We start from the raw sequence: 22,732 nt of genomic DNA on the forward strand, positions 1-22,732 counted from the left end.
TAAGTATGGGTATATACTTTTATCTGTTGATCAGGATATAAGGTGCAATTACACTTGACTTGAGGTAAGGGGATTTCAGTTGGGTGAATTGCTTGTTATGTAAATGCATGTACAGCTTGTGATCTGATTGATTCAAGGGAGTAGCTGTTTTTAGTTAAAGTAGGTAGCTTATCGACGAAGGATTTTAAAACACGTGTGATTGTTGTAGAAGGGCAGTGGTGTTTGTAAAGTGATGCGACACAGCCTCGAGTGTTGCCTCTCCCTGTTTTATCTGTAATGTGTGTCTGTTTGTTTGTTATTTAACGCTGCACTCAGCAATATTCCACCTATATGACGGTGGACTGTAAATAATCAAGTCTGGTCCATACAATCCTGTGATTGAAATCATGAGCATTGATCACAGCAATTGAGATATGATGACATCTGCAACTGGGAGCACAATGACCTCCGACCTGTCTTTTTCTGTCCCACAAACCGTTCTGTCCGATATCCGATTTTCCATCCCGTTATACTCTCAACCTTTCCTCTCCCATCTCCAAGATTAATTAACGTGACGTCATAGAGCGCTAGTTACACTGGCCCGTACCAGTCTGCTCCTTGTAACTCAACTTATCAAGCCAACTTGTGAGAATGACTTTGCATATTAATCATGCCATATTGCCGTAATGAATTATTTGTATGGTGGTATTAATACATTCTTCTTAACTGCAGTTAGATTGTTTAGTAAATCCATTTTAATTGTGCGAGTGGTTTTGAGGTAAACGCCTTTGCTTCACCTTGCATCGTAACAGCGTTCTTTTTCAGTTGATCTTCCCTTAATTAACCTGCTAGGTATGCTGACAAAGCCGGTACAATCTTAAAACTTATAGCGCATGTTGTACAGACAGTCAACCAGTACATCCTTCGCCTTTATCAGTAACGTAAAATGTGGAGTATTGTTATAGTCAACCACTAAATTGGTGCGGGTATATGGTGCCGTTTCTGATATGGTGAAACGAGGTACTTGGTTCTGCTAATTGTTCCCGACAGTTCACATTGTTGACGTTTTGCAATTGCTATTTCAAGTATTGCCCTTTATGCTTGAATATTACACAAGAAAATATTTTAATTGTGAGTTTAAAGAATGGGGAAAACCAAATTAGATGTTTGGTATTTACAGGTAACAACATTAAAAACAACATATCTACAAATACAGTATCGTTCTTAATGAATGTATAGTCTCTGATCTGTAAGCTTTGTTTATGATATTATTACATATGTATTTTTGACAGACCCGCATATTTAATGATTTCTCTCACATATTTTCCCTGTACTCAAAATCATCGACTTGCCTTGTGCTATTCCCTGGAAGTAATTGATTATGCACAGGTTGACAATGAAACTTGCGCAATGTATCACCCGTACGCGTGACTATATTGATTGTTTGGTTTCCTGGTAACCGAGGTGTTTGTGTAGACTTGATCACCAACGAGCTTCTACATTTTGTGGAAAGGAACAACTAGAACATACTCTTTTGTACGATGGGAACACAGTTTCACTTTAAAGAGCACTAGTTCCTGACTTGTAGGCCTACCTCGCTGTCTGACACTGCCTGCGTGAGATCATCATCTGCCGTGAGTTTATTTTTCTGTCTGACGCAACTGAGTGTGACGAGGGATTGGGATACCGTAGGTAAATTAATAAGGACAGCGGATGTTTAAAGTATGTTCAAGTATAGGGTGTACTCTTTTATATGTTGACCAGGATATAAGGTGACATTAGACTTGACTTGAGGTAAGGGGATTTCAGTTGGGTGAATTGCTTGTTATGTAAATGAATGTACAGCTTATGATCTGATTGATTCAAGTGAGTAGCTGTTTTCAGTGAAAGTAGGTAGCTTATCGGCAAATCATTTTAAAACACTTGTGATTGTTGTAGAAGGGCAGTGGTGTTTGTAAGTTGATGCGACACAGCCTCGAGTGTTGCCTCTCCCTGTTTTATCTGTAATGTGTGTCTGTTTGTTGTTTAACGCTGCACTCAGCAATATTCCACCTATATGACGGTGGACTGTAAATAATCAAGTCTGGTCCATACAATCCTGTGATTGAAATCATGAGCATTGATCACAGCAATTGAGATATGATGACATCTGCAACTGGGAGCACAATGACCTTCGACCTGTCTTTTTCTCTCCCGCAAACCGTTCTGTCCGATATCCGATTTTCCATCCCGTTATATTCTCAACCTTTTCTCTCCCATCTCCAAGATTAATTAACGTGACGTCATAGAGCGCTAGTTACACTGACCCGTACCAGTCTGCTCCTTGTAACTCAACTTATCAAGCCCAAGATTGATTGATTAACCATCCACATAGTGACTTCTACAAGTTTTGGACCTTGTTCCCAATACCATTTATCCCCCTTAAATGCTAGGTACGCTGACAAAGCCGGTACAATCTTAAAACTTATAGCGCATGTTGTACAGACAGTCAACCAGTACATCCTTCGCCTTTATCAGTAACGTAAAATGTGGTGTATGGTTATAGTAAACCACTAAACCAACAAATACAGTATCGTTCCAAATGAATATATATTATCCGATCTGTAAGCTTTGTTCATAATATCATTAAACAATGTCATGTATTTTCGACAGACGCGCAAATTTAACGATTTTTCTTACATGTTTTCCTTGTATTTAAAATCGACTTGCCTTGTGCTATTCCCTGGAAGATATTGATGACACACGGGTTGACAATGAAACTTGCGCAAGGTATCACACGTGACTAAATTGATTGTTTGGTTTCCTGGTAACCGAGGTGTTGGTGTTGACTTATTTCAACACACACGTAAAAAGGCCAAATGATATCTCCATACCAAACGTTTGTCATGACCTCGGGTTACACAAACAACTAAAATATATTTCATGTGTAATATTCAAGCATCAACGTCAACCATTTTAATACTGATTACAAAACGTCAACAATGTGAACTGATGGGAGCAATCAGCTGATCCCACTGCCTCGCTTCAGATGGCACGTGTGACGTTATCAGAAAGGGCACCATATAACCGCACTCATCAAGAGGTTTACTAAAACAATGTAAGCATCACTGATGTCAGGACTTGACACTAGACATGTCATTGTTTAGACTAAAAGATGTATTGTCCATACACCACACTTTACCTTACTGATAAAGGTGAAAGATGTACTGGTTAACTGTCTATACAACATGCACGGTAAGTATTAAGATTGTGTCAAAGTCTACACAAACACCTCGGTTACCAGGACACTAACCAATCAATATAGTCACGTGTGATACATTGCGCAAGTTTCATTGTCAACCTGTGCATAATCAATTACTTCCAGGGAAAAGCACAAGGCAAGTCGATTTTGAGTACAGGGAAAATATGTAAGAGAAATCATTAAATATGCGGGTCTGTCAAAAATACATCTGTAATAATATCATAAACAAAGCTCACAGATCGGAGACTATACATTCATTAAGAACGATACTGTATTTGTTGATATGTTGTTTTTAATGTTGCTACATGGAAATACCTAACACCCCCATTGATTTTCCGCACTCTTTCCCAAGAAATGGCTGTGGTTAAATGCTTTACATCACCCTATTATGAGGAGCGGCAGAGTTATTTTTGGAACAATCGATAAAAACATGAAGGGATGTATTACCAAGTTTATTTCGCTTTCCTATGCATGGAATGCATTGTTATTGAGAGATCTGTAGGTATATTATAGTTTTTATGCATATCTATTTAGGGGATGTATGGGTCTTCAAGTCTGTCGATTGCAAACAAATAGATTTAGAAAAAATCTTCAAAATGGCACCAGATACATTCAACTTAGCTAACACTATAAAGAAACAAAACATAATCGATTTGTTCACAAACGGGTGATCAAAGTAAATATATTATCAGCAGGATGTTTGACAACACTTATGCTTACCCCTCATCAAACAATTTATGTAAATGGGTGTTGTTTCAAAGTTTAGTGAAAGTCATAAGGACAGGTATGTGTGATTGTATCCGCTCTCCACCTCAGCAGTGACTTCTACTTTCGTTATTGAGTTGGCAAGAGAGGCAATTGCATGAGCTAACTGCTGATTCAGGGATTCTTCTGTGAGAGGTTGGAATTCTTCTTATGACGTACTGTGTTATGTGGTTGCTGGTTTTGAGGGGTCTGATTGTTTGATGTGTTTGTTTATTTTAAGGACGTGTTGTTTCATGGGACAGGTGTTTTTGGTAGATGTGTAAGCAAAGACAAGTAATGGTTATTTATATACATCTATATTTCTTGTAATAAGAAGACTATTCGCCAAATGCATTTGAAAAGAAACTACCTTTTTCCTGGGAACTATTGAAAATAAATCATCACATATTTATACTTTAAATTTGTTAGTTTTCATTCATAATTAACTTTCGTCAGTTGCTCGGTATGGTCAGCTCAAAGTGATATATTGTCTAAATCAGGAACTATCTGTTTCCTGTGTCTCCTATGGTAATTTATAGAACAATTCTCAATGAATTAGTTTAAATTGCTAGAAAAAACATCCGACATCATCCTGAAGTGTTGCATCCGTCATTAAAGTATAAACTTAGCAATTTATCCCACCCTCCAAACACAAGACCACGCCCACACTGACGTGTTAAAAAACACAACAATACCAGTGTCATTGAATAAATTGTTCTCCCTCTCCTTACCAACCTAATTAAATAAAATATTTGGCCGTCGGGTATTATCCTACAAGGAGTCGGGTAATGGCTGATGGGGTATTGGCATGTGGGGTATTGTACCCATGTAGGGTATTGTACTCATGTGGGGCATTGTACCAATGTGGGGTATTGGCATGTGGGGCATTGTACCCATGTTGGATAATGTACCCATGTGGGGTATTGTACCAATTTTGGGCATTGTACCCATGTGGGGCATTGTACCCATGTAGGGTATTGTACCCATGTAGGGTATTGTACCCATGTGGGGTATTGTACCCATGTGGGGTATTGTACCCATGTGGGGCATTGTACCCATGATGGGCATTGACAGTAAACCAGTACATCCTTCGCCTTTGTCAGTAACGTAAAATGTGGTGTATGGAGAATATATCTTTTCACCTAAACAATGACATGTCTTATATTGTTATAGTAAACCACTAAATGCGTGCGGGTATATGGTGGTGTTTCTGATATGGTGAAGCGAGGCACTGGGTTCTGCTAATTGTTCCCGACAGTTCAGATTGTTGACGTTTTGCAATTGGTATTTCAAGTATTGCCCTTTATGCTTGAATATTACACAAGAAAATATTTGAATTGTGTGTTTAACGAATGGGGAAAACCAATTGAGATGCTCGGTATTTACAGGTAACAACATTAAAAACAACATATCAACAAATACAGTATCGTTCTTAATGAATGTATAGTCTCTGATCTGTAAGCTTTGTTTATGAAATTATTACAGATGTATTTTTGACAGACTCGCATATTTAATGATTTCTCTAACATATCTTCCCTGTACTCAAAATCATCGACGTGCCTTGTGCTATTCCCTGGAAGTAATTGATTATGCACAGGTTGACAATGAAACTTGCGCAATGTATCACCCGTGACTATATTGATTGTTTGGTTTCCTGGTAACCGAAGTGTTTGTGTAGACTTGATCACCAACGAGCTTCTACATTTTGTGGATAGGAACAACTAGAACATACTCTGTTGTACGATGGGAACACAGTTTCACTTGAAGGAGCGATAGGTCCTGACTTGTAGGCCTACCTCGCTGTCTGACACTGCCTGTTTGAGCTCATCATCTGCCGTGAGTGTATTTTTCTGTCTGACGCAACTGAGTGTGACGAGGGATTGGGCTACCGTAGGTAAATTAATAAGGACAGCAGATGTTTAAAGTATGTTCAAGTATAGGGTGTATACTTTTATATGTGGACCAGAATAAAGGTGAAATTAGACTTGACTTGAGGTAAGGGGATTTCAGTTGGGTGAATTGCTTGTTATGTAAATGAATGTACAGCTTGGGATCTGTTTGATTCAAGTGAGTAGCTGTTTTCAGTTAAAGTAGGTAGCTTATCGGCAAATCATTTTAAAACACTTGTGATTTTTGTAGAAGGGCAGTGGTGTTTGTAAGTTGATGCGACACAGCCTCGAGTATTGCCTCTCCCTGTTTTATCTGTAATGTGTGTCTGTTTGTTTGTTATTTAACGCTGCACTCAGCAATATTCCACCTATATGACTGTGGTCTGTAAATAATCGAGTCTGGTCCATACAGTCCTGTGATTGACATCACGAGCATCGTTCCGAGCAATTGGGATATGATGACATCTGCAACTGGGAGCACAATTACCTCCGACCTGTCTATTTCTGTCCCGCAAACCGTTCTGTCCGATATCCGAATTTCCATCCCGTTATATTCTCAACCTTTCCTCTCCCATCTTCCAAGATTAATTAACGTTACGTCATAGAGCGCTAGTTACACTGGCCCGTACCAGTCTGCTCCTTGTAACTCAACTTATTAAGCCCAAGATTGATTAATTAACCATCCGCTTGGTGACTTCTACAAGGTTTGGACCTGGCTCCCTCGGCCAATACCATTTATCCCCCTTTTGAACACTTCCCAAACTACCAACTACGCGATCCGTGCCTTACTTCCCACACTTACTCTACCAGTCTCTCGTAAATAAATCGCATTGTACCCTGTCATCATTTGATTCCTACACAGACACAAGATATACCTTCTCTTTCAGGTATACTGTCTCTTGTCGTCTTTTCCATGTTTAATCACAGTAAATACTTTGCTACTTGCAATCCTAGTTTGACACAGCTCGAGTACATTCATATACACTAAGTAAAACAAGTTTACATGTCCAATTACGTTTCTTTTAAAAATTAAAACATTCTCTATTAATTATTTGTTAATGACAAAAAAATATAAACCGGGAGTGTAAACCCAGGTTACAGTACCATTTTGAAATAACGATGTCTGATGTGGATTTGGAGAATCATACGACTTGTGATTATGACTTTGCATATTAATAATGCCATATTGTCGTAATGAATTATTTGTAATGTGGTATTAATACATTCTTCTTAACTGCAGTTAGATTGTTTAGTAAATCCATTTTAATTGTGCGAGTGGTTTTGAGGTAAACGCCTTTGCTTCATCTTGCATCGTGACAGCGTTCTTTTTCAACTGATCTTCCCTTAACTTACCTGCTAGGTACGCTGACAGAGCCGGTACAATCTTAAAACTTACAGCGCATGTTGTACAGACAGTCAACCAGTACATCCTTCGCCTTTGTCAGTAACGTAAAATGTGGTGTATGGAGAATATATCTTTTCACCTAAACAATGACATGTATTATATTGGTGTAGTAAACCACTAAATGGGTGCGGGTATATGGTGCCGTTTTTGATGTGGTGAAGCGAGGCACTGGGTTCTGCTAATTGTTCCCGACAGTTCAGATTGTTGACGTTTTGCAATTGCTATTTCAAGTATTGCCCTTTATGCTTGAATATAAGACAAGAAAATATTTGAATTGTGTGTTTAAAGAATGGGGAAAACCAATTGAGATGCTCGGTATTTACAGGTAACAACATTCAAAACAACATATCAAGAAATACAGTATCGTTCTTAATGAATGTATAGTCTCCAATCTGTAAGCTTTGTTTATGATATTATTACATATGTATTTTTGACAGACCCGCATATTTAATGATTTCTCTTACATATTTTTCCTGTACTCAAAATCATCGACTTGCCTTGTGCTATTCCCTGGAAGTAATTGATTATGCACAGGTTGAAAATGAAACTTGAGCAATGTATCACACGTGACTATATTGATAGTTTGGTTTCCTGGTAACCGAGGTGTTTGTGTAGACTTGATCACCAACGAGCTTCTACCTTTTTTTGGATAGGAACAACTAGAACATACTCTTTTGTACGATGGGAACACAGTTTCACTTGAAGGAGCACTAGGTCCTGACTTGTAGGCCTACCTCGCTGTCTGACACTGCCTGCCTGAGCTCATCAGCTGCCGTGAGTGTATTTTTCTGTCTGACGCAACTGAGTGTGACGAGGGATTGGGCTACCGTAGGTAAATTAAAGACAGCGGATGTTTAAAGTATGTTCAAGTATAGGGTGTATACTTTTATATGTTGACCAGGATATTAGGTGAAATTAGACTTGACTTGAGGTAAGTGGATTTCAGTTGGGTGAATTGCTTGTAATGTAAATGAATGTACAGCTTGGGATCTGATTGATTCAAGTGAGTAGCTGTTTTCAGTTAAAGTAGGTAGCTTATCGGCAAAGCATTTTAAAACACTTGTGATTGTTGTAGAAGGGCAGTGGTGTTTGTAAGTTGTAAGACACAGCCTCGAGTGTTGCCTCGAGTGTTGCCTCGAGCTCTCCCTGTTTTATCTGTAATGTGTGTCTGTTTGTTTGTTGTTTAACGCTGCACTCAGCAATATTCCACTTATATGACGGTGGTCTGTAAATAATCAAGTCTGGTCCATACAATCCTGTGATTGACATCATGAGCATCGATTACAGCTATAGGGATATGATGACATCTGCAACTGGGAGCACAATGACCTCCGACCTGTCTATTTCTGTCCCGCAAACCGTTCTGTCCGATATCCGAATTTCCATCCCGTTATATTCTCAACCTTTCCACTCCCATCTCCCAAGATTAATTAACGTGACGTCATAGAGCGCTAGTTACACTGGCCCGTCCCAGTCTGCTCCTTGTAACTCAACTTATCAAGCCCAAGATTGATTAATTAACCATCCGTATGGAGAATATATCTTTTCACCTAAACAATGACATGTCTTATATTGTTGTAGTAAACCACTAAACTGGTGCGGGTAAATGGTGCCGTTTTTGATATGGTGAAGCGAGGCACTGGGTTCTGCTAATTGTTCCCGACAGTTCACATTGTTGACGTTTTGCAATTGGTATTTCAAGTATTGCCCTTTATGCTTGAATATTACACAAGAAATTATTTGAATTGTGTGTTTAAAGATTGGGGAAAACCGATTGCGATGCTTGGTATTTACAGGTAACAACATTAAAAACAACATATCAACAAATACAGTATCGTTCTTAATGAATGTATAGTCTCCGATCTGTAAGATTTGTTTATGATATTATTATTCTCCTATATATCACCTTCCAATACAACAAATAACGCAACACTCTCTGGATTGCTGTGCAGTTCACCACACCACACCGTTCAAATCAACATTAACATCACATTTACATATATCTCAGTCATTTCAAATCCATGATATACACAATATCTAACATATGACATTGACTAAATTGACAATATACAAATACTGACGACGAGTCTCGATTAACGCAACGAGCTTCAAATATACGTGGCAACGAGCCCTACAAAAGGCAACAAGCCATAATCAGTGATAATAAAATATCATGAGCAACGAGCTACTGTTTCCATGCGACAGGTATCAATTTCTCAGCGTGATAAGCCTCCATGTTTGCGACATTGGCGCACTGCAAGCGAGAATGACGTCCACTCTATACATGCTTGACCTTATATAGCCCCTTATAAGCGCCCTCTACTATTATACAACACCATGTTGTATTTTCCTACGGTAGGAGAAAGTAATTTCTTTCTTATTCGTACCTCAAACGAAAGAAATAATATTTCTCCTATATATCACCTTCCAATACAACAAATAACGCAACACTCCCTAAATTGCTATGCAGTGCACCACAACTCGAGATTCAAAGAACGGGCTGATAATATAAAATACTATAGTCCTAACGACATTGATACTGACAAACGATGTTCTACTGAAACCTTTACATATCCATCTTTTGCGTTCTCACTTTACCATCTACCATGCCTCTTAAACATCCTGTCCGGGACACCATTGTTAGCTGCAGCTGTTGCACCGCCCGCACGCAAACTATGCAAACCATACCTTGATATATCTCTGACAAAGGGGGCAAAAGCTTCAATAAACTATTCCCTCAAACGAGTATATGACATACTTGAATTTTGTTTTCTTAAGACGTAAGATGTCTTACACTTTGATAAGTTTCTGAAAAGATACTCTTGTGACTCATTATCAATACAAGCTGCTTCAACATATTTTTCTAACCAAGAAACCGGGCATAGCTTCCCTCTTGTTCTGCTTATTAATAACCAGGCACCATCTCGATACATATCAGTTTTCGATTTCTCAATAAACACTGTCATATAAGATTCGTAAAAAATAATATCACATCTCTTCAAATTGAGAAGCTCAGCAGATCTCAAAAAGCCGGCATAAGCAACTAAACTCATAGCAACAATGCGAATATCCTTCAAGCAATCGCTGTGTTGCCTAACATCAACCAATTGCTCTAAAATATCTACAGTAATTGGCTCTTTTTTACATTTGGGTTTAGAAAGCTTTCTCTTAGCATCCTCAAGAATATTTTGAACAAGAGAATTATCTGTCGGACTTGGCAGTCCCAACAAATTATGCACATGGCGTATGCTATAAAACGCAGTCTGAACTGATGAAAACGAATCATTACGCTGCATTACAGCAACAAGATAAATAGCAGAATGCAAAGGCTGAAAAGGAACGCCTACACATATGCTGTTTGAATTACCCGACCTTTGCCACGCTTTAAATCCGTAATTGTACCTCCTGCTAGTAGAATCAACTCGAGGACAATTCAACAAGTCCGGAACTGGTCAGCTAAATCCCTGGCAGTTCCAGGCAACATCTCCAACTCAGAAACATAAGCACGAGTAAACACATCTGTAAACATAAACATCAAAATTGCATTTTCAACGCCAACATGTTAAAATGCAAATGCTCAATACCAAATATTCCCCCTTGACATCTACCTGGCACGTAAGCCTATCTTTCTCTAGGTAGATAACAGAAATCCAACACTTGTGGTATGAAGATTAGGACACAATAATGGCCAGTAATTTGCAGAATACCACGCTGGAACTATCAAAGTACCTTTCGCTTTTGACCATTTCATGTGTTTCAACACTCTACTCACGAAGTACACAGGGTGAACTACCCAGTTATTTACACTATCCCAACTCTGTGTGAACGCATCGATGTATTCACAGCCAGGATTCCAAAACCTTGAACAGAATCTGACAGCTTTACAGTTGTAATGCGTGGCAAATCTATCGATGTCACAATTACCCCATTTTCGTTAGAGCTCATTGAAAATGTGGGTAGCTATACCCCAATCATCATAATCTACAATCCTACTGATATCATCTGCCTTCTAATTCTCTGATCTGGGTATCCATTGAATCTCCATATGAATAGCATGTGACACACATAAATCAAATATCTCTAAAGCAATTTCCTGCAAATCTGCTTTCATACTTCCTTTAGACACTATGGATTCCACATTGCTGTTATCGGTAAACAAGTTTACCCTCTGGGATGTTAGAAATCTGGATAAAGCATGTAATACAAACTTAACCGCTGTTAATTCTCTCCAAGTTTAACTTTGTTCTGCCTCGTCACGTGACCATTGACCTTGAGCCCTCTGGCTTCCATGTTGAACACAGTAACCACCATATCCCGAAGCACTTGCATCGCTATATGCAACAGGAGTCACACCTTGTGTTTCTGATAAAGTACATTGTGAATGCTTATAAATGTTACTTTTCCAAAACTCTAACTGGCGTATCACACGTGACTATATTGATCGGTTAGTGTCCTGGTAACCGAGGTGTTTGTGTAGACTTGATCACCAACGAGCTTCTACATTTTGTGGATAGGAGCAACTAGAACATACTCTGTTGTACGATTGGAACACAGTTTCACTTGAAGGAGCACTAGGTCCTGACTTGTAGGCCTACCTCGCTGTCTGACACTGCCTTGTGTGAGCTCATCAGCTGCCGTGAGTTGACGAGGGACGAGGGATTGGGGTACCGTAGGTATATTAATTAGGACAGCGGATGTTTAAAGTAAATTCAAGTATAGGGTGTATACTTTTATATGTTGACCAGGATATAAGGTGCATCCGATTTTCTATCCCGTTATATTCTCAACCTTTCTTCTCCCTTCTTCCAAGATAAATTAACGTGACGTCATAGAGCGCTAGTTACACTGGCCCGTACCAGTCTGCTCCTTGTAACTCAACTTATCAAGCCCAAGATTGATTAATTAACCATCCACTTGGTGACTTCTACAAGGTTTGGACCTGGTTCCCTCGGCCAATACCATTTATCCCCCCTTTGAACACTTCCCAAACTACCAACTACGCTGCCCGTACCTTACTTCCCACACTTACTCTACCAATCCCTCGTAAATAAATCGCATTGTATCCTGTCATCATTTGATTCCTACAAGTTTCATTGTCAACCTGTGTGTCATCAATTACTTCCAGGGAATAGCACAAGGCAAGTCGATTTTGAGTACAGGGGAAATATGTAAGAGAAATCATTAAATATGCGGGTCTGTCAAAAACACATCTGTAATAATATCATAAACAAAGCTTACATTCATTAAGAACGATACTGTATTTGTTGATATGTTGTTTTTAATGTTGCTACATGGAAATACCTAACACCCCCATTGATTTTCCGCACTCTTTCCCAAGAAATGGCTGTGGTTAAATGCTTTACATCACCCTATTATGAGGAGCGGCAGAAAAAATCGTTGAATTATTCTTGAAACAATCGATAAAAACATGAAGGGATGTATTACCAAGTTTATTTCGCTTTCCTATGCATGGAATGCATTGTTATTGAGAGATCTGTAGGTATATTATAGTTTTTATGCATATCTATTTAGGGGATATATGGGTCTGTCAAGTCTGTCGATTGCAAACAAATAGATTAAAACAAATCTTCAAAATGCCCTAGATACATTCAACTTAGCTAATACTATCAAGAAACAAAACATAATCGATTTGTTCACAAACGGGTGATCAAAGTAAATTTATTATCAGCAGGATGTTTGACAACACTTATGCTTACCCCTCATCAAACAATTTATGTAAGTGGGTAAATTTTTCAAAGTTAAGTGAAAGTCATAAGGACAGGTATGTGTGATTGTATCCCATCTCCACCTCAGCAGTGACTTCTACTTTCGTTATTGAGTTGGCAAGAGAGTTTGGAATTCTTCAACCTGGTGTTATGATGTATTGTGTGACTCGTATATGGTTGCTGGTTTTGAGAAGTCTGATTATTTGATGTGTTTGTTTATTTTAAGGATGTGTTATTTAATGGGACAGGTGTTTTGGGTAGCTGTGTAAGCAAAGACCAGTAATGTTTTACTTATATACATCTTTATTTCTTGTAATAAGAAGACTATTCTCCAAATGCATGTGAAAAGGAACTACTTTTTTACTGGGGACTATTGAAAATAAATCATCACATATTTCTTACTTCAAACTTGTTAGTTTTCATTCATTATTAACTTTCGTCAGTTGCTCGGTATGGTCAGCTCAAAGTGATATATTGTCTAAATCAGGAACTATCTGTTTCCAGTGTCTCCTATGGTAATTTATAGAACAATTCTCATGAATTAGTTTAAATTGCTAGAAAAAAACATCCGACATCATCCCGAAGTGTTGCATCCGTCATTAAAGTATAAACTTAGCAATTTATCCCACTCTCTAAACACAGGACCACGATCACACTGACGTGTTACAAAACACAACAATACCAATGTCATTGAATAAATTGTTCCCACTCTCCTTACAAACGTAACAAAATAAAATATTTGGGTGTCGGGTATTGTCCTTCTAGGTGTCGGTTAATGGCTGATGGGGTATTTGCATGTGGGGTATTGTACCCATGTTGGGCATTGTACTCATGTGGGGCATTGTACCCATGTGGGGTATTGTCCCCATGTGGGGCGTTGTACCCATGTGGGATATTGTACCCATGTGGAGCATTGTACCCATGCGTGGCATGTTACCCATGGGGGGTATTGTACCCTTGTGGGGTATTGTACCCATGTGGGGCATTGTACACATGTTGGGCATTGTACCCTAGTGGGGCATTGAACATTTGGTGGGCATTGTACCCATGTGGGGTATTGTACACATGTGGGGTATTGTACCCATGTGGGGCATTGTACACATGTGGGGCATTGTACCCTTGTGGGGCATTGTACACATGATGGGTATTGTACCCATGTGGAGCCTTGTACGGATGTCGAACATTGTTCCCATGTGGGGCATTGTACCCTTTGGGGGCATTGTACCCATGTCGGGCATTGTAGCAATGTGGGGCCTTGTACACATGTTGGGCATTGTACCCATGTGGGGTGTGTACCCTTGTGGGGTATTGTACCTTTGTGGGGCATTGTACCTTTGTGGGTATTGTACCCATGATGGGTATTGTACCCATGTGGGGCATTGTTCCCATGTGGGCATTGTACCCATGAGGGGTATTGTACCCATGTGGGGCGTTGTACCCATGTGGGGCATTGTACCCTTGTGGAGTATTGTGCCCATATGGGGTATAGTACCTTTGTGGAGCATTGTACCCATGTGGGGTATTGTACCGATGATGGGTTTTGTACCCATGTGGGGCATTGTAGCCATGTAGGGTATTGTACCCATATTGGGTAATGTGCCCATGTGGGGCATTGTACCCATGTTGGGTATTGTACCCATGATGGGCATTGTACCCATGTAGGGCATTGTAGCTATGCGGGGTATTGTACCCATGTTGGGCATTGTACGTAAGCGTGGCATTTTACCCCAGGGGGGTATTGTACCCTTGTGGGGCAGTGTACCCATGTGGAGCCTTGTACCTATGTGGGGCCTTGTACGCATGTGGGGCATTGTACGTATGTGGGGCATTGTACCCATGTGGGGTATTGTACCCATGGGGGATATTGTACCCTTTTGGGGCCTTGTACCCATGTGGGGTATTGTATCAATGTGGGGCATTGGACCGATGTGGGGAATTGTAGCCACGTGGGGCATTGTAACCATGTGGAGTAGTGTACCCATGTGGGGCATTGTACCCATGTGGGGCATTGTACCAATGGGGGGAATTGTACCCTTTTGGGGCACAGTACCCACGTCGGGCATTGTAGCAATGTGGGACATTGTACAAATGTGGGGCCTTGTACACATGTTGGGTATTGTACCCATGTGGGGTATTGTACCCATGTGGGGTGTGTACCCGTGCGGGGTATTGGGCCCATATGGGGTATTGTACCCTTGTGAAGTATTGTACCCATGTGGGGCATTGTACCCATGTGGGGTATTGTACCCATGTGGGGCATTGTACCTTTTTTGGGTATTGTCCCCATGATAGGCATAGTACCCATGTGGGACACTGTTCCCATGTGGGCATTGTACCCATATTTGGTATTGTACCCCTGGGGGGTATTGTACCCTTTTGGGGCATTGTACCTATGGGGGGCATTGTACCAAGTTGGGGCATTGTACCCATGTGGGGCCTTGTACACTTGTGGGGTATTGTACCCATGGGGGTTATTGTACCCTTTGGGGGCATTGTACCTATGGGGGGATTGTACCAATGTGGGGCCTTGTACACTTGTGGGGCATTGTACCCATGTTGGGTATTGTACCCATATGGGGTATTGTACCCATGTTGGGTATTGTACCCATGTGGGGCATTGTACCGATGAGGAGCATTGTACCCATGTGATGTATTGTACCCTAATAGGTATTTTACCCATGTGGGGTATTGTACCCTTTGGGGGCATTGTACCCATGTGAGGCATTGTACCCATGTGATGTTTTGTACCCTTATGGGCATTTTACCCATGAGGGGCATTGTACCCAAGCGTGGCATTTGTACCTGTGGGGCATTGTTCCAATGAGTGGTATTGTACCAATGAGGGGTATTGTAACCACGTTGGGCATTGTACCCATGTGGGGTTGTACCGATTCGGGTTATTGTGTCCATAAGGGGTAATGTACCCATGTGGAGCATTGTATCCATATGGGGTATTGTACCCATGATTGGAATTGTACTCATGTGGGGTATTGCACCCATACGGGGCATTGTAGCCATGTAGGGTATTGTACCCATACAGGGCATTGTAGCCATGTAGGGTATTGTACCCATATAGGGTATTGTACCCATGTTGGGCATTGTACCCATGTTGGGTATTGTACCCATGATGGGTATTGTACCCATGTAGGGCATTGTACCCATGTGGGGTATTGTACCCATGTGGGGCATTGTACCCAAGCGTAGCATTTTACCCCGGGGGGGTATTGTACCCTTGTGGGGCATTGTACCCATGTGGGGTATTGTACCCATGTGGAGCCTTGTACGGATGTCGAACATTCTTCCCATGTGGGGCATTGTACCAATGTCGGGCATTGTACCAATGTGGGGCATTGTACCAATGTGGGGCATTGTAGCAATGTGGGGCATTGTACCAATGTGGGGCATTGTAGCAATGTGGGGCATTGTAGCAATGTGGGGCCTTGTACACATGTTGGGCATTGTACCCATGTGGGGGGTGTACCCTTGTGGGGTATTGTACCTTTGTGGGGCATTGTACCTTTGTGGGGTATTGTACCCATGATGGGTATTTTACCCATGTGGGGCATTGTTCCCATGTGGGCATTGTACCCATGTGGGGTATTGTACCCATGTGGGGCGTTGTACCCATGTGGGGCATTGTACCCTTGTGGAGCATTGTGCCCATATGGGGTATAGTACCTTCGTGGAGCATTGTACCCATGTGGGGTATTGTACCGATGATGGGTTTTGTACCCATGTGGGGCATTGTACCTTTGTGGGGTATTGTACTCTTGTTGGGTATTGTACCAATGTGGGGCTATGTTCCCATGATAGGCATTGTACCTATGTGGGCCATTGTTCCCATGTTGGGTATTATACCCATGTTGGGTGTTGTTCCCATGTAGGCCATTGTACCCATGATGGGCATTACACTCATGTGAGGTATTGTACCCATGTGGGGCATTGTACCCATGTGGGGTATTGTACCCATGTGGGGCAATGTACCCATCTGGGGCATTGTACCCTTGTGGAGCATTGTACCCATGTGAAGTATTGTCCCCTTATAGGTATTTTACCCATGTGGGGTTTTGTACCCTTAAGGGGCATTGTTCCCATCTGAGGCATTGTACCCATGTGATGTATTGTACCCTGATGGGAATTTTACCCATGAGGGGTATTGTACCTTTGTGAGGCATTGTACCTATGTGGGGCATTGTACCCATGTGGGGCGTTGTTCCCAGGTGGTGTATTATACCCATGTGGGGTATTGTTCCAATGTGGGGTATTGTACCCATGTAGGCCCCTGTACCCATGATGGGCATTGTACCCATGTGTGGTATTTTAGCGATGTGGGGTATTGTACCCATATGGGGCATTGCACCCATGTGGTGTATTTTACCCATGTGGGGTTTTGTACCCTTTAGGGGCATTGTTCCCATCTGAGGCATTGTACCCATGTTATGTATTGTACCCTGATGGGAATTTTACCCATGAGGGGTATTGTACCTTTGTGGGGCATTGTACCTATGTGGGGGATTGTACCAATAAGGGGCATTGTACCAATGTGGAGTATTGTACCAATGTGCTGTATTGTACCAATATGGGGTTGTACCCATTCGGGTTATTGTGCCCATATGGGGTATTGTACCCATGTTGAGCATTGTAGACATGTGGGCTATTGTACCCATGATGGGCATTGTACTCATGTGGGGTATTGGCATGTAGAGCATTGTACCCATGTGGAGTATTGTACCCATGTAGGACATTGTACCCATGTTGGGTATTGTACCCATGTGGGGCATTCTACCCAAGCTTGGCATTTTACCCATTGGGGGTATTGTACACTTGTAGGTTATTGTACCCATGTGGTGCATTGTTCCCATGATGGGCGTTGTACCCATGTGGGGCGTTGTTCCCATGTGGTGTATTATACCCATGTGGGGTATTGTTCCAATGTGGGGTATTGTACCCATGTAGGCCCTTGTACCCATGTGTGGTATTTTAGCCATGTGGAGTATTGTACCCATATGCGGCATTGTACCCATGTGGTGTATTGTACCCATGTGAGGTATTGTACCTTTATAGGCAATTTACCCATGGGGGATATTGTACCCATCTGGGGCATTGTGCCCATGTGAGATATTGTACCCTTATAGTCATTGTACCCATGTAGGGCACTGTACCCATGTGATGTATTGTACCAATGAGGGGTATTTGACCCATGTGGAGCCTTGTACCTATGTGTGGCCTTGTACGCATGTGGGGCATTGTGCCCATGTGGGTTATTGTACCCATGTGGGGTATTGTACATATGTGGAGCCCTGTACGCATGTGGGGCATTGTACCCATGTGGGGTATTGTACCATATGGGGTATTATACCCATGTTGGGTATTGTACCCTTTTGGGGGATTGTACCCATGTGGGGCATTGTACCAATGTGGGGCCTTGTACCCATGTGGGGCCTTGTACACAAGTGGGGCATTGTACCAATGTGGGGTATTGTACTCATGTTGGGCATTGTATTCATGTGGGGTATTGTACCCATGGGGGGCATTGTACCCATGTGGGGCATTGTACCCATGTGGAGCATTGTACCCATGTGAGGTATTGTACCCTTATAGGTTTTTTACCCATGTGGGGTTTTGTACCCTTTGGGGGCATTGTACCCATGTGAGGCATTGTACCCATGTGATGTATTGTACCCTTGTAGGTTATTGTACCCATGTGTGGCATTGTTCCCATGATGGGCGTTGTACCCATGTGGGGCGTTGTTCCCATGTGGTGTATTATACCCATGTGGGGTATTGTACCCATGTGGGATATTGTACCCATGTAGGCCATTGTACCCATGATGGGCATTGTACCCATGTGTGGTATTGTACCCATGTTGGGTATTGTACCCATATGCGGCATTGTACCCAAGTGGGGTATTGTACCGATCTGGGGCATTGTGCCCATGTGAGGTATTGTACCCTTATAGTCATTGTACCCTTTGGGGGCATTGTAAACATGTAGGGCACTGTACCCATGTGATGTATTGTACCAATGAGGGGTATTTGACCCATGTGGAGCCTTGTACCTATGTGTGGCGTTGTACGCATATGGGGCATTGTATCCATGTGGGTTATTGTACCGATGTGGGGTATTGTACCCATGTGGAGCCTTGTACGCATGTGGGGCATTGTACCCATATGGGGTATTATACCCATGTTGGGTATTGTACCCTTTTGGGGGATTGTACCCATGGGGGGCATTGTACCTATGTGGGGCATTGTACCCATGTGGGGTATTGTACCCATGCGGGGTATTGTGCCCATATGGGGTATTGTACCCTTGTGATGCATTGTACCCATGTGGGGTATTGTACCGATGATGGGTATTGTACCCATGTGGGGCATTGTACCTTTGTGGGGTATTGTACCCTTGTGGGGTATTGTACCCATGTGGGACTATGTTCCCATAATAGGCATTGTACCTATGTGGGTCATTGTTCCCATGTTGGGTATTATACCCATGTTGGGTATTGTTCCCATGTGGGGTATTGTACCCATGTGGGGTAATGTACCCATGTAGGCCATTGTACCCATGATGGGCATTTCACCCATGTGAGGTATTGTACCCATTTTGGGCATTGTACCCATGTGGGGCATTGTACCCTTGTGGAGCATTGTACCCATGTGAGGTATTGTACCCTTATAGGTATTTTACCCATGTGGGGTTTTGTACCCTTTGGGGGATTGTACCCATGTGATGTATGGTACCCTTATGGGTATTTTACCCATGAGGGGTATTGTACCTATGTGGGTCATTGTACCAATAAGGGACATTGTACCAATGAGGGGTATGTACCCATGTGGTGTATTGTACCCATGTTGGGTATTGTACCCATGTGGGGTTGTACCCATTCGGGTTATTGTGCCCATATTGGGTATTGTACCTATGTGGAGCATTGTACACATGTGGGTATTGTACCCATGATGGGCTTTGTACTCATGTGGGGTATTGGCATGTGGGGTATTGTACCCATGTGGGGCATTGTAGCCATGTAGGGTATTGTACCCATATGGGGTATTGTACCCATGTGGGGTATTGTACCCATGATGGGCATTGTACCGATGTTGGGTATTGTACCCTTGTGGGGTATTGTACCCATGTGGGGTATTGTACCTATGTGGGGCATATTGGACAAAACATCTGCAAGGGTTAATCAATACAGACTTTGAGTCTTTTATTCATTGTGTAATCAATCATAATTGTAATATTGCTATTGTTAGGTACTGTAAATAATTCTTCAGAGGTTGCAATGAGGTTTGGACAGTCTACCACTGCTCAGCATTAATAAAATGTGTTATGAATTATGGGATACGGTTGTTTGTTTGTTCAGGTAGATAGACATGACAGCGGCAACTTCTTCCCTACGTGCTGTAGTTATGTGAACAACTACACCTGAGATGGCCAGTTCAGATGACCTCACAATTGTGTTGCCAACACAGGATGACCCTGAAGACGAGATGATGGAGCTTATCACCTCAGAGGGTATTCCACAGACTATCAACTCAGGTCTGTTGGCATTTCTATTTCACAATTAATCAACCAAGAAATCATTTTAAAACATAAAGTACCCAAATCACCTGAAATCAACGATTAAGTACTGTACCTTCAAGGCAGATGTGTGGCCCAATTCCATGTATAATTGATTGATGATAGAAAATATAACCAAAACCAAGCTTATCTTCATCAGGTGATTATTTAACATTGTAACAGGAGACTAGATTAACAAATCCAACGTGGACGTAAACACTGGGATAAATGTGTTTGTCTTGTGTGGAAGGAGAAAGCTCACCATCTTCTGTAGCTGTGCCTTTTGCTATCATGGTTTCATCAGTAAATGTATTTGTTCTGTTTCTATGGATACCAGTTTGCACTTCGTCTCCAATATGAGGCATTGGGTGTCGTTTCTTCTGCAGAATTATTCAGGACATGTTTATTTACATAGTACACACTTTCAACACTCACGTTCAAAGACCGCCTCCATGGTCTAATGGTAGAGCGTCCGAGGTTCGATCCCAGGCGGCGTCATACCAAAAGACGTTAAAACATGGTACTTGTTGTTTCCCTGCCTGGCGCCCGGTACTAAGGGGCTCATATAAGGCTGGTCGGCTCGTCGTCAGTATACTGTGTCTGAGTAGGGAAGTCTTGTTAAACCGCGGCATCATACCTCATGATACCTATAAAATCGGCATTAGTTCAAACTAGTACAAGCACCAAACCAGACGGTCCGCAAGATGACGTGGGGTCAATACATGACGTCGAACAGGTCTTCGTGCAAAACGTCCAGCCTCCCTCAGTCTGTTGCATACCGTTTGATCTGATATTCTGCTTACCCCAGGGATCTGTGTGGTTGTAGATGTGGCTGTGGTAGTGCGGTCTGGGAGGTGTCGCAGCCGGATGTATCGATCTTGTGCTTGGGTTGTCACCCTTGGTCTTCCTGACCTTGGTCTGTCGTCAACCCTCTTGGTGTTGGTGTTTCGGGTCCACAGTGCGGAGATTGTCTGTCTGGATACGCCAAAGTGCCTGGCCACTTCTTGCTGAGTTGCTCCAGCTTGTAATATCCCAATGGCGTTGTTCCGTTGAGCTGCATTCAGTCTTGACATTCTGTCACCGCCTCTACTGCCGTTATAAAGACTGTATGAACAGACGTTGATGTGGATTTTTATACCCATTCAGCAGGGGGGCCTGCATGCCTAAATGCAGGATCCTGTTGCGTTTGGATGAAGCTGTAAAATTGATCCTCAAACGCTACGTTTATGTGCTTTGCATGTGTTTGAGCGAATTATAGACACACCATCTTTCTGTTTGACTTATCTGGTTCTCATTTAATGTTATTATTTTAGATATTTGGCAAAAGTGGTTTTACATCTATGTCAAGTTTCTTTTTTTGAAGAGTATATAATTGTAAGCTTGCAGGGATTGTGAGGGATGTGGATGGCACTGTCTTCTTGTTTATAATGGTATGAAATTTGAGTTGAAGCCTTTACAAAAAACTGAAGAATAATATCACTATTCAAAACGTAATGCACATGTGCTCCAGTAGAAGGTGAGCTACACAGGTCATGTGTGTTTCTAAAATGTTATTAAGCGTTATACTCTTGTGTCATTGATTGGTGTTGACAGGCGATGTCACTCATAGCATCACCACTCTCGTCGGGACGCAGAACATATTTACTGGGCCGACAGGGACAGTTGGTGAAGGTAGGTCCAACCACCTTGACAGGTTTGAAGGAAACTTAAAAGTTAGGACACTGATGGATATTGCTTATGGCACAATAGGGTTGCCTACAAAAGTAGAAGATGTTTCACATATTAATATTTCTCACATATCAGAGCGAGTGAGTGAATGATGTTTGACGCTACCATCAGCAATGTTGCGGATGCATGCATTTCACGGCATCACATATAAACTACTCATGTTCAATATTTAAAACAATTAACTTTAATCTAGAAAAAGATTGTTTCTGCTGCTAGCAAGTAAGTTATTTTGTTCTTAAATACTGTTATCAAATTGAACAATTTCACAACTATTTATTTAAAACTAACTAGACTGTGATTTCCTGGGTAGAGAGAGAAGCTAGAATTTAGGAATCATGAGTCGAGACAAACAGTTCTTTATGCCAAATATTCAAAACATGGATTATAAACCCACAGCAGAAGCATTCTTAATAATAATATTATTTCATTATAAAAGAAATAACAAGATTGTTTTATTTG

At 41.6% G+C, this 22,732-nt stretch overlaps 1 protein-coding gene across 11 annotated transcripts in view; it reads left to right on the top strand.

Annotated features, from left to right (window-relative positions):
* The window catches only part of LOC124112018 (serine/threonine-protein phosphatase 6 regulatory ankyrin repeat subunit B-like), a 53,736-nt gene that overhangs the window by 25,368 nt on the left and 5,636 nt on the right, over positions 1 to 22,732 (top strand). For 5 of the 11 annotated variants that reach the window (XM_048393019.1, XM_048393022.1, XM_048393018.1 and 2 more), the window contains exons 2-3: positions 20,349 to 20,524; positions 22,139 to 22,216. In XM_048393019.1, the coding sequence (XP_048248976.1) occupies positions 20,416 to 20,524; positions 22,139 to 22,216 (187 nt within the window). In that variant the 5' untranslated portion in view covers positions 20,349 to 20,415. Of the gene's footprint in view, positions 1 to 1,422; positions 1,614 to 5,620; positions 5,801 to 7,904; positions 8,033 to 11,715; positions 11,895 to 20,348; positions 20,525 to 22,138; positions 22,217 to 22,732 lie in introns of those variants that run through there. The other 6 variants (XM_048393015.1, XM_048393025.1, XM_048393026.1 and 3 more) reach the window with 5 other exon arrangements.

This window comes from Haliotis rufescens, unplaced genomic scaffold, assembly GCF_023055435.1.
Source record: "Haliotis rufescens isolate VD_foot unplaced genomic scaffold, xgHalRufe1.0.p SCAF_110, whole genome shotgun sequence".
In the NCBI taxonomy this organism is placed as follows: Eukaryota; Metazoa; Mollusca; class Gastropoda; order Lepetellida; family Haliotidae; genus Haliotis; species Haliotis rufescens.